Genomic DNA, 19,662 nt, shown 5'->3' with positions numbered 1-19,662 from the left:
TTGGTATTTTCCAAGATATTTGTAAGAAATATTGTTAACCTAGGAGCTAATGGGAACACTGAAAAGCATAATAGGTGAAATTTTTGGGAAATTCCTGAAAGCACTTTTGGGCAAAATTTTGAGTTAGGCTTCATGACAGCAGTTGTGGCAGTGTGCGGATAAATACATAGATTGTGTGGTGAAGTAGTATATATGTACAATTCAAAGAGGATGGGTTAGCTACCATAAGGCATTGAGGCAACTAAGGCAACTTCCATAATTATGGTAAAAAAGGTTCTCTAAGCACATGCATGAAGTCAACTCGGATCACTATGTATCTTAGCTAAACATTATGGCCTATATATCTGCATGCGCCATAGATTGTTCAGAACAAAACAGTAAAAGTTATGTGAAACCACAGAGTTGCAAAAGATTTGAATAAATACTTTTACTTTAGCATAATCTGTGCCTCTCCTACTATGGCTGTTCCCTTACATTATATAGTTGTAGAGAAAAGGTTTAACTAACCTTTGACCTTATCTCCATTAAATCACCTACCATGCAAATCAAAGGTGGCAGCCAGCAAATGGCTGCAATGATGTTAATGCTAATAAAATTTAATAAAGACTGTGTATATTATTAAAATTTATTAGCATTAACATCATTGCAGTCATTTGTTGGCTGCACTTTCAACTTTTTTCATTCAGGCCTTTTAAGGCCACACCTTTTTTCACAGCTTGTGTGGATTATATAGTTGTAGAGAAAAGGTTTAAACTAACCTGTGATCTTAACTCAATTAAATTACCTACCATGCACAGTCTGATGGACAGCTAAAGTTGTTTGTGTGACAAGCATTACTATATAATATCACTTTTACTATAGCACTTTTGCCTTATACAAAAGCCAATGTATGGTCTGAAAGTAGGAACATGGAACTTATTGGTGGTCCATTTCTAATCTCCTGTGATGGCCAAACTGGTAGATACTTTGTTTGGAGGGAACATGGACTCCAATTATATCTTCCAGCCAACTGTGCACGCAAGCGTATTCTAGTTACAGTGAGTTCATATATACCCTTTAAAAGTCAACCGAGTCCAGGAGTTCATATAGTAAGCTCAATTTATCATTTACGAACCAACATCAAACAATTTAGCAATTTTGTTACATTACATCTTCAACATTGTGTAAAACTGAAGTCAGAAGAAGATTGTCAAAAAATGTGTTTTATTATACACAATAAAGATGGAAAAACTACAGTTGATGGAAAATTTCATATTGGACATTCTTATGGAACAATAGAAGTAACAAAGTTTTGTTATATTTATATTGCATGGGAGGCAGAGAGGGGTATTAATATAAGACCACTTAATGACCAACAAGAAGATGGCGTGCAAGAAGATGCTAATTCCGGTCCATTGAATAATGGCAGTTCAGAAGAACCTTCACACCCATCAAGTGCTGGTGGCCAACAGAATTCATCTAATGGTGATCATGGTAATGATGGTTTGATGTTGAAACCATCTACTAGCATGGAGTCTAATAAAAGCCTGGCTGAGGAAGCTGGCCCAACATATGTTTATGAAGATATGCTTGCTGTGCCAAGTAATCGTTTGTCAATAACCAATAAAAGTTGGAATGGCATTTACTCAATTTATCGAAATCTTGAAGGATGGAGATCGGTATGTTATATGTATTTAACTACTGTAGAAAGTGTGTAGAGGTATTGTATTATATTCATTGGCATTATGACTTATGAATTATTAATTGTACAGCAATGAAGTTTGTTTTGGATGCATGTATGGTATGGTATCTATATTTAATCAGGAAACTTATATGTGACTGAATTTTGGAAAGTCACTATTATGAGTGTATTCGACACATTAAAATATTTAGTTTTGAAACACAGCATTATTAGTTAAATTCCTACACACTTAAGGGTAGAATAAACCATAGATACGCAGTGGCATAGCCAGGAAATTTTTTTTACTGAGGCAAAGTTTATTCATTGAAATAATTGAGAGGGTCAGCTTCTGACTCAACTGATTCACACACACTTTCAAGATTGAGTGGTACAGCATTTGCAGGTTGACTCTCTGTTTGGACGGAAGAGATTGTTTCAGAAGACTCTGAACATTTTCTACATGACATAAGTAATGTTCCAGCTTAGTTAATGTTACAGTATATGCATACCATGCTTCAATTTTTAGACTAGTGTAATTGCACTCAACACAAAAACTGAATCAGACTATACTCCGGAGATATTTTGAGTGATCAGGCCATCATGGACTGCAATGGTAGTCATAGTCATGCGTACTACTTTTTCAGCATTGATCTGCTTTGATGTTTTAAGTCAGAGATTATCTCTTTGATGTGATGTTCAACTGCATGTGCTAATCATGTCAAGTTAGTGAGTTTAGGGGCATGCTCCTTTAAGGAAATGTTTGAAAATATATGCTTTTAAATGGCATGTGGAGGCTATTTTTATTGTAACTACTAATACATGATGTGCATGATCAATTGGTTAACATAAATTTAAATGATTTAGACCAAGCAGTGTAATGAGAACAGTGGTTATAATCTGTACTGAATGTTCTATTAGAGTGTATTATGATGACTGCTCTATTAGAGTATCTCAATCTTTTTACAAACTCAAGTAGCTGAAAAGTGTGACCATCCAATGCCAGACTGTGTCACCAAGGGTTCTGGCCCTGCTTAGTACTACAGCCATAGATACTATTGTCTATTGTGTGTGGTACAGTAATGCTGTCTAGTAATGTTTGGGTAGAAAATTCTGGGTGCCAAAACTCAGGACTGCTCAGCCTGTTCAGTTGAACATTTTTTTACCGAGGCAGCTGCCTCGGTTTCCTCAATGGTAGCTACGCCACTGGATACGTAGCTTGGATTACAAGAAAAAATTTCTGCTATTAACAGCACCATGCAAGTTTCAAAAATTCTAATTGTTTCAGGTGCAACCATAAGAGTGCTTTTCCAAAATTCAGTCACATAATTATTATTATTACTAGGCCCGGGGCAAATACAACCAAGTACAATCACCAACGAGACAGCCTACTAATGGAGCATATTATTAGAAGTATTGTGCTTCTGTGACAAAGTGATCTCGCTCTTGACACTGAAAGGCTTCAGGTTGAGAGTTATGTATTTTCACACACAAACTTATTAGCTGAAAACTGCCAGGGTTAACGTTCTACACACAATGGCTTGCCAGGCCCAACACAAAACTACTGGTAGCTGAGTGCCGGTAAATTAATGGTGTGACAATGGCATAATGATTTGTAACACAATACTGTACAACATACAGGAGATGCAGTTTATACCATAGAAGTGTATGCAGCAATGTATTATTATATTGGCATTGAACACTGGAGATGGAAATAATTCGGCTAGCAAGCCAGAACAGAAGTATACAAAATACAAATACACAACAAACAATCATGTTAACATACTCTTAATCTTGTTCATCACCTGTAACGTGTCCACTGGCACCTGGCATGGCGACTTAGAACTCAATGTACCGCCTGAACATACTTGTAATCTTGTTGTTTACATAAAGTGGCCTCTGGCTTTCCTGCAATCACTCGTGCCTGTTCGCTAATCTTCTCCTTCGCACAGTATGAAATTAAAGCTTGGGTGTGGTACTGGGCGTTATATATATAAGTCGAAGATTATATACACTATTTGGATTCTACTGTAACAAATAATATATATATATATAATTATATATATATTATTTCCATCAAAAAGGCCTACCGGATTCTAGGTCTCATCTGTAAATCATTTGAGTGTAAGGACTCTGATGTCATGGTAAAACTATATAAAACACTTGTCCGCCCAATTGTTGAATATAACAATGTCATATGGGGACCTTCTTACACACTTGACAATCAAAAACTTGAAAGAATGCAGCGTAAAGCAACCAGAATGATTCCATCTATCAACCATTTATCATACTACGACAGATTAAGATATCTAAACGTACCATCTTTACAACACCGTAGACGAAGGGGTGATTTGATATATTTGTACCAAATTCTCAAAGGCAGTTATGATATAGAAAATCATTTATTTACCCCATCCACTTCTACTGTAGCAAGAGGTCACACAAGGAAATTATTCAAACATCACACTAATTCGTATACAAGATCTAATTTTTATAGTAACAGAGTAATCAATGACTGGAATTCATTACCCCAATCTATTGTTGATTCTCCCTCTGTCAATGATTTTAAAACACTGCTGGACAGACACTACAGTAATTGCTTATTTGATTTTGTATAGTAATTAGAATAGCTAAGCACATAATAATTATTAATTTTGTTTATGGATGTGTAGGCATAAGCCTTTATCCTTAAAATACAAATACAAATACAAATATATAGAGTTACACGTACGTTAAAGTTATCAGCACGAACAGGTGCAACGATTATACGGTTGTGCCTTCGTTCACAGACGAATCGATCCCCAGTTAGTCTATGTCTCTAGGCCTCGTAGTTTTCTCAAACATTACTTATTAATTCATTATTTATTTATTTATGATGTAATTTTAACCACATTTCGTATTATTCTTAGTACTTGGTTGTATAATAAGAATGCTATTCTTATAACAATCAGCATAATGGGAATCAAAATAGTCATAAATCTGATAGCATTTAAAGAATATAAGTAAGAATTTCTATGTAAAGTGTTGGTAAGGTGGCAGGGGCGGATCTAGGATTTCTAAAAGGGGGGGCTAACTCAAGCTACTAACCTCTTGAGTGTAGGTGCTAATCTCTTGGGTGAAGGAAGCATGCTGGAACTAGGGGGTCTGGGGGCATGCATGCCCCAAGGCAAATTTTGAAAATAGATACTAAAATACTGCAATTTGGAGATATTTCTACATAAAATGCATATTTTTTCCTGTAGATATTTTATATACTGCCTTTAGATTATTCAGTATGGCTCTGCAGCATTTGTTAATGGGAAGGTTTAGGTAGGTTCAGACAACCAAGCACGTGATGCATCCTCGCACAACAATAAATGCACGTTATGTTAAAAGTGGAAAATTTCAAAATTTGAATCATACAAGATTGAATCTGAGAACATTTTTAATGGAAATTGAAATTGTGTTAGTATATATTCCCATAAGGCCCCTATTTGGTGATTATTAGTTTCTCATCCACCGCCCGCATCCTTCTTAAGCTACCGCATGGTAAGCCATTATTTACTCTGTGCATGCTCAGAACAACACGTGATACCAAACTGTTATAATTTTTTTGTTGATGAATGCTACAATGCATTATATATCGCCAGGAGAACTATAGAGCAGTTTCAAAACCATGGTAACCAAAAATTATGCAATGGACCACACCCAAATTGCCATGTTTTTGTACCAGACTGTTTCATGTTGTAAGTTGAATTCCTCGCTAAATTCATGCCAAGACTTATTAATACGTAGTAAAATAGATGCCAGTGATAGAATAAAGTATGTAGGTGAGTTATTAGGCATTAAAAGATCCATACTGCCTCCCAACAGGGCAGTTTCGTGGGAAAGAGAAATGCGTAAATAAGGATTTGGCCAAATTGCGACCTATTCACTGCCCAAAGGTGGTTAAAACTAGGGGAAACTTACAGTACAGGTATTTATCCAACACCACAGCATCGTACAGCCACATCCAGCCATCCCCGAGTTAGCCAGAATCGCTCATGTGCTGGGATTCCCACTTTGTGTGAAAAAGCAGACAGCAAAATAAGACCACACTAGATTTAACTGATGGTTGATTTCGACAAAAACCTTAACTCTAGCAAAATTCACCACTAAGAGTCTTCTTTTTCTGGCATTTTATCACAATTTAGTAGTACGCCATCACCGGTCTCGTGCCTTTCAGAGCTCTGGCTAATCCTGGGATAGCTGGATGTGGCTGTACGCTGCTGTGGTGCTGGATAAAGACCTATACTTCAAGTTTCCCCTAGTTTTAACCACCTTTGGGCGGTGAATAGATTGTAATTTGGCCAAATCCATTTTTACGCATTTCTCTTTCCTACGAAACTGCCCTGTTGGGAGGTAGTACATATCTTTTAAGGGTGCTCTGTACAGTCCGCTTATATGGCTTCCCATGAAATGTAATTTGTTCTATAACTTACGAATGGTTTTAGCAAGTGTTCTGTCCTTTTTTACTGGATATAAGCTAACACTAGTACACAGTTTAGTCCAAACCCAACTGCTAAATTTGCTTTAGAACATGAGTTACAATTTTTCCCTTTATACTAAAACTAGTCCTACAGTTTACGTACAAGAGCCTTGATACTTTTATGATACACTATGCTAAACAGCACAAACCATTGTACGTTTTTATTTTTGTCTTTTAGCTTCTCATTCATCATATATTTATCTTTTGGGTTGACACTCCCAGAAATCCTTTTCTTTACTTCCATGTTGTTCATCATCTGAACTTGCTATTTAAAAATGGCAAACGCTCTTCTTTGGCAAAATTACTAAAGTAGCTTGTGTGAAAATTTCATGTCCATTGGATTAAAAATGATGGAGTAGTTCTAATTTAAGTGAGAGGATGTAGAATAGCAAGATGCGTACGCTTGTTGCTATGGGATACCTAATTTATGGGTACTAAAATGTGTCAACATGTCATAGACTAATTAAGTGACCAAAATATTTATTTTAGTGCAAAACAGACTATGTCTTGGGAAGCTTTGTACGAACTGTACAGAGCACCCTTAATGTCTAATAACTCACCTACATACTTTATTCTATCACTGGCATCTATTTTACTCACGTATTAATAAGTCTTGGCATGAATTTATCGAGGAATTCAACTTGCAACATCAGGCAGTCTGGTACAAAAACATGGTGATTTGGGTGTGGTCCATTGCATAATTTTTGGTTACCATGGTTTTGAAACTGCTCTATTGTATCCTTAGCAAATTGCTGCAGTGCCAGTTGCAATCGTGTTCTATTGACTTCATCAAAGCAGACTTTCAGTTTACTGTCGAAAAACAGTTGGCGATCACGAAAAGTAGAATCAGCTGGTGAAGGAAATGTCTGTAATAAGAAAGAAAGACAATTCGGACAAGGTCTGTACATCAGTGTGTTAATATTATAAAATAATGGTATAATGGTAAATGGTAATACCCTCCCGCCCGCATCATAATAATTAGAAAGGTTGGATGAGAAACTAATAATCACCAAATAGGGGCCTAAATAATAACTACATATTCAAGTAGATGAATCAAGCCTTTTAAACAGACCAATGCACTTCACTGTATATATAGGTGCAGGCAGAAATGGATAAATTCCATAGGAAAACCAACTGTTATGTATCTGCTGAATGTTCTATTAGAGCCCCTGGATTTGCCCCTGGGTAGATCAAGACACACGGTAGTCTGTCATGCGGCCCAAGAAGCCGGCGCGCCACACCGTGAGTATATTTACAGGAAGAAAGTAAACGCGATTTTCACACCTTTGTATCTCCGTGATTCCTTATCCGATTGAAACCAACGTTGCTGCATAAGTGCCGGCTAGGTAGGGGAGTTCACATTCCAAATTGGAAGAAAATCGCTCCAGCCCTTTTCGAGATACGAGCGGCCAAAGTTTTTCTTTTTTCTTTTCTTCTACTTCTTTTCGCACACTTTGCAAAATCCGCCATGAAACATGAATGCGTGCTCCAATCGGACTGAAATTTGGCACACTAAAAGGGCTCGTTAAGGCAAATCTCAGTACCAAGTTTGGTAGGAATCCGATGAACATTCACGGAGTTATTACCGATTATTTGCGTAAAATAAGGTCGAAGGTCTGTCACGCCGGGGTGGGGTAAAAGCGGGACAGGGACCGGGACGGGGGCGGGGACGAAAGGGGGTAAAAGCGGGACGGGGACGGGGACCAAAGTGACTTTAGAGTTAGATCACTGTACGGGGTTACCTAAATCTGGTTCTGCCTCCATAGCTATAAATAGCTAGTTCATTATGGATGCTGTATTCCCTCTCTTATATACTGAGAGTATAGTTGTGCTAGCACTATGCCTGATTGCACTTCAGTCACTGAACTAGCTATTCCCCTCCCACAATTATAGTGATTTCTACTGTATAATATTTGCATACAATCAATAATAAATAGGATGGCCAGAGCCTCAATATCTGCTTCTCAGCAAATATTCTTCTGTTGCTATTTTAATGAGTGGACAGCTAACCTGTTTCAAGTTGAAGTTAATAAACCTGTTTTGTAAGTTTAGTTTTTGTAAATACTCTTTGCCGTGCCTGTGTACTGTCCTCATTTTCGGTCAGTTGTGTGGTCGCATGTTGTCCGAGGATTGACTTGCATTTACTTTGTAGTTGTTTCATCATAATAAAAATATCCTATAATACTATTCATTGAAGTCTTGATACGATATAACTTTTTTTATAGTCAAACAAATTACCAGACCACATTGTAGATTCCCCATCTCTTGATCAGTTTTACTTGTACTTATTAAATACTGTATTATGATTTTATGTAGCTAATGTATTTTTGATCTATATATATGTATTGTATCCTTCAAAGTGAAGTTGTATTGCAGTAATGGTAAATAATAATGACCCTCATATAGCTAGAGGGGAGCCTATGTGATTTTGATCCTGATTATAACCTTTTCTCCATACATTAATGATACTGCCTAGAAATTAATACCAGTTTTCCACCATGTATACAGGTTATACATACCGCAAAATACAGCTATACATGGATAAAACAACAATAATAAACAGATTACTTGCTAAACAGAAAATAATATGCATATGATCCTGTGCAGTTTTCTAAGTTTAAAACCATTTCATGGTTATATTTAATGAAACGCTGTTGGTTGGTTGATTTCATGCCATCATAAAAGTATGGTCGTCCATGCCACAACACAATTGAAACAAAGTGGCCTCCAGTGTTGATCGTGCAACCACCAAGTTGGTAACAATAATTGTAAACAGTGATGGACAGTGGCATCCAGTTGATCTGATGAAGGCTGAGAGATTCAATGCTAATAGGAAGCAGCCATGGATGCTTATTCATGAAACCAGATGAAAGGACTCTTGGTTTTCCATTGCAGGAATAGAATTTCTCTCTACTGTTTTGTGTTTTGATAGTTTCTGTGGTATTAATCCTGTCACTGAGAATATAAGGAGCTTTCCGAGGTGGTTTCTTAGGGAACTCGGATCCACAGTATCTGTCATCTCCTGGAACTGGAAAGATTCTCTGAACATTGGATGGACACAGAGTCGGAGGCAATGAGAATGTTGTTTGGTAGCCTGTTTTCACTGGGTTGTTGGCTGGACAGTATTGAGATTTGCATTGCTGCGACACCTGCAGTTTCCATACATGTGAGATTAAACACAGAAAAGCATTCTCTTCCGTTCCAAAGCAATCGATCTTTTCATTATCAGCTTTGGTGAAATTGAGTCTACCGTGTGCTGCTTTCAGAGCAAGTGACTTTGCTTCTTCGATGTTTTTTCTTTTCATCAATGTGATACAAGCCTTCAAGGTGTTTTCCATGTCATCAGTGCCAAGGTTTTCTGTGAAGTTTGGGTATTGTAGGCAGTACAACATAAAGATGGTCAGAAAGTTGTCTGATGTACATGTGTTGGTGAATTCTCGATGGTGCCATTGAATAGTTGCTGGTATGATACATCTACTGTAAATAAAATCACTTTTGCGTGTAGGTATTGGTATGCCAAGAGCATTCAGGCAGGCTTTATGAAACCAGTCTTCGCATCTGCTGCATTGATACGCTTTATACTCCTTTTGGTGATCTCCATAAATTACTCTTGATGTAGACCCATCAATCCAAGGAGTCTGGCAGAAACAGTAGAGATTAACATGATCTATTGTAGTCTGGCAGAACTGTTTTTGTTGCATAGATAGGTGTAATGTGCCAACATCTGGAGCTTTCAAGCTTAGGAAGCTGTGGAGGTATTGTGATGTGTCTTGAAGATTCACATAAGCTCTAGCTAGGTCCAAATTCTCATCCAGGCATGTCACAATGAGAAGCACTGCTGTAACTGCATCGGCATCATTTGGTTTACAGCATTTCACTCCAGTGTAGACAGTTAAAACTGCATGAGCAAGTGAACGACAAGCTGTCCCAGCATGATAATTCAATTCCATGATGTCTGGTTCATCATATGTACAAATCACCTGTGCATGAAATGTACTTTTGACTAATTTCATTTGATCATTTAGCTATTATATGTGTAATATGTTTTATAATAATCACCTGAACTGCTGGTACATTATTCTCATCAGGAAGCCGTCTAAGAAATGCAACTTGGTTATTTCTCATAGTCTGGACAACTACTATCTTTCCCACCACTAAATCAGCAATTTGCTACAAACAAATGCAAAATCATCTACGTACATGTCTTTTAACTGTTGTACATACCTCTTTCAAGCTTATTCTACAGACATGTGGACAAAGAAGTGTTTTAGGATACATCTTCTGCAACTTTTTCAGAATACTAGACCACTTAAACTTGGTAGAATCGCAACAGGCAAAGTCTCTGGAAGCTGAAACATTGCTCATCCTTTCCCGTAATATTCTTGAAGTATAAGGTGACTCACTCACTCTGGTAAATCTTTTAAGATCTATTGTTAACAAATTAAAATCAAAGTACACTCATCAGATCAGAGCAATAAGTATGCATGTTATAATCATTTTAGAGTGTAAGTATACCTTCAGATGCCAAACAAGTGTGTGAAACATAGTCACTAAGCCGTCTGCTTATGTTGTGATTGCTGCCTATTATGTAGTGTGAAATTATGACAGTATTAGGATAAGTGTACTATGCATGTGAACTCACATACCATTAGAATTATTCAAGATACAGTTCCGATCTTCATGATCTTCCACATTTGAGTTGGTGTTGACATCTACAATCATAATGAAGATAAGAAATACATCATTCAGCATTATCATTTTAGCTACTGCATAGCATGTGAACATTAAAGTATGGGTCTATGTACCTTCATTCTCCACATTTTCAGTAATACTTTCATCAAGATCAGGAGTTGCCTCAGTGCAGGTGGTTGGTTGACTTGGTTCTAATTTCACAATTAAATTATATATTAACATTATGTATGTAGTCCATATTCTAATAATAAACTGACCTGCTATGGAAGCACATCGGTGTTTCTTAGAAGGTTGGCTAACAACATGATTGGTTTTTCCAGCTGCAGTATTGTCTGTGCCTGTGTTGAATGGTAGTACCTATACATGTATATATGACAAAACAATTGATGTACTACCTATATTGCGGCCATCCTTATGTTCCATTGATTGATGGCTATTGTGAACTGTTTCACCTTCACCTTCACTGTCATTGACATCTGTAATATGGAAATACAAGAATATGTACACATCTATTGGAAATACTATAAACTTACTATTAGCAGCAACCTGGTCAAAATCTCTTTTTCTTGGAGGTTTTCTACCAGAAGGTCTTTCTTTGTTCTTCTGTCTCACCCTCTGAGTAAGCAGTGTCATATTAGGCTTGATGTGGTCACTGATGTCCTGCCCTATCATTAGCTTGCAGGCAATTATGTGGTAACATTTTTTCACTGAAGGACAGGAGCAAGTCTCTTTTGGAAACAGTCGGACAGCATACGGTGTCTCATTATCTGCACCTCTTACAATCCAACATCCCATTTCAGTCAAACCAACTCGCTTGTCATGAACTGCTTCTCGTGCCAATGCTAGCTGACTGTTTAGCTTGCAAGTGGCTTTGTCACTGGATACTGAAGCAGTAGTGTCATCACGAAAAGAGCAAGGGCTGGCTTCTTCATAAGATGGTAAAATTCTATCCCTGGCTTTGGCCACAATTTCTTTGGGGTCTATTGCTTTTGGCAAGAATGGCATTAGACTGGCATCTCGCTGCAAGTAAGAGAGTTCTTCTTTCAATTGCCATGAACCACAAAGATGGTAAGCCCTAATAATTTCTCGCTGGTAATAGCTTGAAAGATGAAATAGAGATACACAGATAACATCAAGGGGAACTTGTTTCCATTGCTGCAGATTGTGGAGAACAGCATTCATGGATTCAGATGGATTATTTGTTAGCCCATTCTCTGGATCAGAAACCCCCATTTCTCTAAGTTTCCAAATGGATGAATGCTCCTTAAACGCTGGCAAAAGCTTTTGTTCAAAATATCTCAGAACAGTTGGATTCGTAAAGGAAGCCTTGGTGATGCTCCAGGAACTGTCGAAATCATCTTCATTTTCTTCAATCATCAAAGCTTTGAAACTGTTGGCATAATAACTAATCTCAGATGGCTTACAATTGGCTGAATTCTTCAAGTAAAAATGCAAATCACGTTCTAGATGGTTCCAACAAAAAACATTCAGACACATTGGAAACACATCAGAAAAATCAAATTCTCGATCAGTAACCATTAGAATCTTCTTTGAAGCAAGCAGAGGTAGTGACTTTCTTATGGTTTTCATAAACAGCATGTGGTCTTCCTGAAACCTCCTGGAATGGATAAAGAAAGCCACTGGTGTGATAGGATCTTTCTTGAAAATAGCATTTCGGAAAACTAGAGTAGACAGATAGAAATCTCCCATGTTGAAAACAGTGTCATAATGCAGGGTTACAGGGGTCGTGGAAACTTTCAGAAGCATCTCTAAATTCTCCAAGAGAGGATGTGGTACCATGTGAACACAGACTGTTGGGTACACTTGAAAATTTCGAAGAAAATTTTGGGGCTCTCCCTTACGATCTTTCAGTTGCAGCTGGAAACATAGTTGGTATGTGTTGTAAATACCATCATGTGAAATCCGGAACTGGCGATTCTCATCTTTCTGGAAGTTTTTGATTTGATTCTGGTCTCTAGGTGTGTTGATGACATGTCTAGGCCCACCTTCATCTTCATTGACTAACTGTTGATAAACTTTCTGTGCTGACATCATTGGTCCTTTATTAGTAACCTGCAAAATTTTGAACATAATAGGCAGATCCCTAACTATTTCATGCTTAACTATTACACTATACCTTTTCCTTAATGTGAGGTGCTGACCGTACAAATGGTTTGGTACTTTTCTTGCTGTTCCGGTGTGCACATGGTACAAATGCATTGTGATCTCCCAGATAGTGAATTAAATAGCTTGAGCCAATACCCCAATATTCCAACCGCTTGAAGGAGTTATCACCAGTTTGCTTTTCTATCCCTGCTACATCAATAGCTCCAGTCTTCTTCTTCACAGAATAATTCCCATGGTCAAAAGTCCTAGTGCCTTTATGGACCCATCTATATTGGTCACATCTGTGTAGATAAAGAGGTAATTTTAGCACAGTATAATATACACAAACAATATAGGTATAGGCAAGAGTTAATAATAACTCTTGATATAATTCTATATGTTCATGATTGCATAGCTCACTATACCTTAGCTTCTTTTTGTTGCTCTCCCATTGAGATTCATCTGGGCCTAAATCAAACAATATCAGTGTTCCTCCTCGGGGTTGCACGGGTGGCTTGACAGAGGTGTTCAAAAAATCTTTGTAGTTGGTTCCAGCTCCTTCTAAATAGGATACAATCTCCTCCATTTCGAGGGCACCATTGGCATCATTTGAAATCACTGTGCAGTCATCTGTGTCGTGATTCGAGCCATCTTCTGAGTCATCCATAAAGAGATTAGTCTCAGCAGATACTAAGTAGCTCAAACTGATTTAAGTCACCGTTACAATAAGTCTGTCTTGTAAGTTTGAGTATAATGTAGCTAAATCTCTCAAGCTTTATTATAAATAGCACCTCTGAAGTAAAGAATGCTGCTCTCAGCTATGGCTTATTGCAGAAATCTCTCAGTGACACGTGAGCACAGCTACGTCAACATGGCTTCGTCCCCGTCCCCGTCCCGCTTTTACCCCCTTTCGTCCCCGTCCCGCTTTTACCCCACCCCTGTCACGCCCACAGGGTAAACCGCTTGAAGGAATGAGCTAAAATTGCAATGTAGATAGAGTAACTATCGTAAGAGTGCCTTTTTGTGGTTTGAAAGGAATCCAGTTAAAGGCCATCGAGATATGACACAACCCAACCTGTGTCACAATTACGCGAACGATTTTTATGAATAAAAAAAGCTATCAGTTTTCACGCTTACCAGGCAAACCGCTTAGAGCAGCGAGCTGAAAATAGGTGTGTTGCTGGAATAATTATCATAGAAAGTCCTTGCAGTAGTACAGAAGAATCGGATTACAAACCACTGAGTTCTGATTCCAAAGCCAACTACGTGTAGCATATACGAGATCGAGATACTCTAATAGAACAGTCACCCTAATAGAGCATTAAGCTACGTTTATAACTTATTCCATTGTAGAATTATATTACATTGCAAGTTATTCTGTAGGGAGTTCAGCTACAAACAGTTAATCTTATAGACAATTCAGCTACAAGCAAGTCACCTTGTAGAGAGTTCAGCTACAAATATGTTGCTGTAGAGATTCAGAACATTATAAGTCACACTGAAGAGAATTCAGCTATAAACAAGTCACCTTGTAGAGACAACAAGTCACTCTGTAGAGAATTCAGCTACAAACAAGTCACTACGTAAAGGGTTCAACTACAAAAAAGCTACCCAGTAGAGAGTTCATCTAGATCAGCTACAAACAAGTTACTTTATGTAGTGTTCAGCTATAAGTAAGTCACTCTGCAGAGAGTTCAGCTACAAACAAGTCACTCTGTAGTACAAACAAGTCACCGTGTAGCTGGAGAGTTCAGCAACCAATCAAAAACCACCCTGTAAACAGTTCAGCTATAGAAACACGTTATAACTCTATAGAGAAAGTTATAACTCTATAGAGAGATCAGCTAGAAACAATTAGTCATCCAGTAGAGAGATCAGCTACAAGACATCACCTTATAGAGAGTTTAGTTACAAAGAAACTACCATGTAGAGAGTTCAGCTGCAAACATATCACCTTGTAGAGAGTGCAGCTATGAACAGATCACCCTGTAGAGAGCTCAGCTAGAAAAAGTTATCCTGTAGAGAGATCAGCTAGAAGGATCACCTTGTAGAGAGAGTTCAACTACAAACAGATCACCCTGCAGATAGTTCAGCTACAAACAAGTCACCCTATAGAGAGATTACCTAGAAGAAGTTACCTTGTACAGAGCTCAGCTACAAAGAAACCATCATATAAAGAGTTCAGCTGCAAACAAATCACTCTGTAGAAAGTTCAGCTACGAACAGATCAAACAGTAGAGAGATCAGCTAGAAGACATCACCTTGTAGAGAGTTCAGCTACAAAGAAACCACCATGTAAAGAGTTCAGCTGCAAACAAATCATCTGTAGAGAGTTCAGCCAGAAACAAGTTCACCCTGTAGAGAGATCAGCTAGAAACAAGTCACCCCATAGAGAGAGCAGCTACAAAGAAACCATCCTGTAGAGAGTTCAATTACAAACAGATAACCCTATAGAGAGTTCAGCTAGAAACAAGTCACCGTGTAGAGAGATCAGCTAGAAACAAATCATCTTGTAGAGAGTTCAGTTGCAAACAAATCACCCTGTAGAGAATTCAGCCACCCTGCAGAGAGTTCAGTTTGAACAAGTCACCTTGCAGAGAGTTCAGCTACAAAGAAATCACCATGTAGAGAGTTCAGCTGCAAACAAATCACCCTGTAGAGAGTTCAGCTAGAAACAAATCATCCTGTAGAGAGTTCAGCTAGAAACAAATCACCCTGAAAAGAATTTAGCTACAAACAATGAGAGTTTCAGCTACAGTTCAGTTATGTAAGAAGTCATCTTATTAACTACAGTATGTGATAATCATCATTCAATGTTAAATATACAAATATTTCATCAGACAAAAGCTATACACACAATTACTTCCTTTCTTTCACAATTCTTTACAAGTTAAAAGGAAGCAGTATCAAAGCCATATGGCCAGCTTTGTGACTTGCAATACAAAAAGAAGTGATATCTAGACCAAAACAGCCAAGCTGTAAAAAAAGAGTGCGGCCCCTAAGGTGAAAAAAGATATGAAATCCAAGGTGGCGGCCAAAAAATGGTTGTGATAGTAGGTTAATGGCAAAACTTTTAATTACAACAATTCAGGTGAATTTGGTGCTGAATCCTAGTGGAGGAGGCAACACAAATTCACCTGAATTGTTGTAATTAAAATTTTTGCCATTAACCTACCACCACAGCCATTTCTTGGCCGCCACCTTGGATTTCACATCTTTTTTCACCTTAGGGGCCGCACTCTTTTTTTACAGCTTGGCTGTTTTGGTTTAGATTCTTTTTGCAGTAGTGAATACATTAGCTTAGAGCAGTGCGCTTTCAGTTTTTGCAAGGCTTTATTAATAAGTTAAGATTTGGAATAATTGTTACCCATACTCAGATGTTAGTTACTTGTTTATGTTCATGTTAGTACACATGCTGGTAAATACTGTGCATGTTTGCTTGCTTCAAACAGCTAACATTGTTAGCTGTTTGAAACATGTGTACACACTTACAATATTATTAGTTTTGTTGTTTGTATATTTTAGTTCAGTATTGAAGTCATGGTAAAAGAAAAACAGTTTAATTGTCCTATTGACATTCTTACAAGTGAAGTTGAATTTGATGGTGGTGTTGCTACACTTACATGCAACAATCTATCCAGTGATTCCTGGGTTGTAGATTGTATCCCATTTGAGGTTGGTTGATTGAATATTGTTATGGAATGTACCAAAATAAATATAATCTGCATAATAGCTATGCTCATCTGCAATATTGCAGCTGATGAAAAAATGTTTCGGGCAATAGTAATAGATTTAATCATCCAAATATAGGTGAGGGATACTTTTATCCACAAAAATATTTTGTGAGAATTTTGTGCACATCAAGTTGCATTTCCAACAACAAAGCAGCATAGGTACTGTAACATATACCTGTCTATCTAGTTACAAAAAAATATTATACACCTTGAATTGTCTATTTTCTGGAGAAACAGTGTTTCAATGTATGATCAAGATGTGGCTAAGTACAGCTAGTACGGGCACGCCACAGACAAGTGTGCATGTATTTTACAGAATCAAGAAAATGCCATTTTCACACATCTGTAGCTTGATAACAGCTGGACTGAAATTAGCCATTTTTGCAGTGGAAACTCCATCAAGATAGGGAACCTAGCTCACATTCCAAATTTGAGGTGAATACACCCATCCCTCACTGAGATGCACACTTTCAAAGTTTGTATTATTTTCTTTGTATTTTTCTTCTTAATCTCCTCCTTTTTCTTTTTGCACACTTTAGAAAAAGTTTTATTGTCGGTTTAATAGCCTGTACGGCTTATTAAACTGATTTTCAGTTCAGTATCCACTGCCATAGAAAAATTGTAGCTAATAACTTGCGCGTGCTTTGGTCAGGCAATAATCTAAGAGCATAATACTGCACATTCCAATTTTGGTACAGATCAGAAGTAGAACAAGGGACCTATGGGCAATTTTTCAAAAATCTAAAGGTGATGTGTTGTCACACTTCAATGGGGTCTATTCTACAGAATGGAATGGAATGGAATCATGGGCTAAACCACGGAACAGAATACTTTCTTAAATTAAAGCTTGCAGCTTACCATTGCTGAAACTGCCCTTATGTTTTATTAGTGGCACCTCCAGGTGATCAAACTTACTGCAAGAAAATAGAAATAAACATAGGATCAATTGTAGGGTTAGTTGTCATTAGTAACTGTAGCGTCACGTTAATGGTCTTTAAGAGTGACCAGTGTAAAAATAATTCAAAAAATTAAAACATGGGAATAGAAATTGCTGAAAAAGTAAAGAAACAAGAATCAAACAAGCCAGCATGTTAATCACACAGAGATCTCTATTTGGACTCAATGGATATGGTAGAAACTAAGGAAAAGAGAGTTGTTTCTCCATAAGTCAGGGGCAGAAAAGTACTGAGAATGCTTCTTTATTTGAGTCCAAATAGAGATCTCTGTGTGAATAACATGCTGGTTTGTTTGACTCTTGTTTCTTTACTTTTTTCAGCAATTTTTATTCCCTTAAATTATTTATATACTAGTTTGTTCACTTTTTATAAATCCATTTATGGATAGCAGGGATTTTTTTAGGGGGGGGGGGGGCAAAGGGGGCATTTTGCCCCCCCCCCCCCTCCTGAAAATGATTTTGCTCCCCCTGAACTATGCTTCAATTTGGTTCAGTGATAAAATTAATTTTAAGAATGATAAATTTTATGATAAGTAAATTTAAGGTGACTTAAGTTCTACCCCCCCCTTCCCCCCCCCCCCCCCCCCCCTCAAATTTTGAAAGGTTCGAATTGCCTCTCCTAAATTTATTTTCTAGACAAATCCCTGGGATAGCTAACATGATAATGAGAGTTGCTAATATTACGTGGTACTAAACATGTATCAAGATTCACGGTAGTGAGGCGCGCAGCCAAGAAACTACAAAGCGCATGCCCAATTAAAAGACGCGCGGCCACTACTGTGAGTTATTTACGTGTAGGGACGGTTTTGCAATATTATCCCTGAATTATGCAACATCTCTCTGTAGGTTTGTATTGCATTACATAATAAAAAAATCCTTCTTCGTAGTAGTAGTTTTCTTGCGACCGGTATTAAACGCGTATTTAGACATATTTCGCTTTATTTCTCAACCTTGCGTTACACCTAGTGTCATCTTATACCAGTCAACTTACCCATGTTTGTACAGTCCACTAGCACTGACATTATCTAATCCTGGTTTGTTCATACGCGTATTTTCTTCGATCAAACCTCTAATCCCTACAATAACTTTTAAAGACACGATGTGGACACAAGCCCTAATGTCTGTTATAGAATTTTGCGTGGGCGAGATCAAAGGAAAAAGTGTACTTTAAATTTCATAAAGTACACTCTCAGCCGGCCAACTGCTTCATCGACCACAAAGAGTGCTTTATTGCACCGCAAAGAGTGCTTTATTCGTTCAATAAAGCACTCTTTGCGGTGCAATAAAGCACTCTTTGTGGGCAATAAAGCACAGTTGCCCACGTGCCTTAGTGTAGGCTAATAGCCTACGGGGCTCGCGCCAGTACGACTAATCACCCAAGCCGGTGAAGGCTGATAGCCTCGCCGTGCTGAGTGATCAATCACCCCAGCCAATACGAGTTCCACCACTGGATTGCTTTTATAGACATACCTAAATGCTTTGATGATGGGTGGGAGAAGGTAACGTTGCTGTTACGTTTGTTAATGTAAACGGACAAGTCCTGGAGATATCACGGAAATACTTCACCATGTGACTCACAATATAATTGATTGTGGGTTGCGAGCAAAACCTGCCAAAAGACGCGATGAACGTCTACTATGCCAAACTATGGTGAAATACGCGTGAGTTACTTTGTTAAACTAGTTTGTGTGCGTTCAGGCTGCTAATAGTTCGTGCAATGCTTGTTAATTACGAGTCCTAGTGTATGGTGAAGCTACACGACTAGAAAGTTCCATAAATCATTTAAAGCATAGCCTTGCTCGTGCTATATGAAAAATAAAGTACTCGGCCGCGCGCCTCGTACTTTATTTTTCATATAGCACTCGCGGCTATACTTTAACATATACATAAACAAGTTGTAAAAGCGTGTAGAACCATACGTTCCCTAGGGAAGGTGTTGTAAGCAGAAATCTTTTAAACTCCATTTAGTGCCACGCCTCATGCATGCGTTGATAATTGGAAAATGTCTTAT

The 19,662-nt window shown here is 37.8% G+C and overlaps 2 protein-coding genes across 5 annotated transcripts in view; one reads left to right on the top strand and one right to left on the bottom strand.

Moving 5' to 3' along the window:
* Nucleotides 1-19,662, top strand: part of LOC136264585 (uncharacterized) — a 174,580-nt gene that overhangs the window by 116,573 nt on the left and 38,345 nt on the right. For all 4 annotated transcript variants that reach the window (XM_066059352.1, XM_066059351.1, XM_066059350.1 and 1 more), the window contains 2 exons: nt 862-1,658; nt 16,488-16,637. In XM_066059352.1, coding sequence (XP_065915424.1) covers nt 862-1,658; nt 16,488-16,637 — 947 coding nt within the window. The remainder of the gene's footprint in view (nt 1-861; nt 1,659-16,487; nt 16,638-19,662) is intronic.
* LOC136264063 (uncharacterized) lies at nt 8,624-13,867 on the bottom strand. The gene is made up of 11 exons (XM_066058745.1): nt 13,388-13,867; nt 12,994-13,264; nt 11,390-12,929; nt 11,252-11,332; nt 11,114-11,194; nt 10,970-11,047; nt 10,811-10,876; nt 10,680-10,745; nt 10,389-10,591; nt 10,224-10,334; nt 8,624-10,144 (listed from the first exon to the last, which is right to left on the bottom strand). Exons 1-11 carry the CDS (start codon nt 13,627-13,629, stop codon nt 8,729-8,731), a joined length of 4,155 nt encoding a protein of 1,384 aa, XP_065914817.1. The 5' UTR covers nt 13,630-13,867; the 3' UTR covers nt 8,624-8,728.

This window comes from Dysidea avara, chromosome 8 (assembly GCF_963678975.1).
Source record: "Dysidea avara chromosome 8, odDysAvar1.4, whole genome shotgun sequence".
In the NCBI taxonomy this organism is placed as follows: domain Eukaryota; kingdom Metazoa; phylum Porifera; class Demospongiae; order Dictyoceratida; family Dysideidae; genus Dysidea; species Dysidea avara.
Note: the sequence above shows the minus strand (reverse complement) of the source record. Positions and strands in the feature narration are given on the sequence as shown.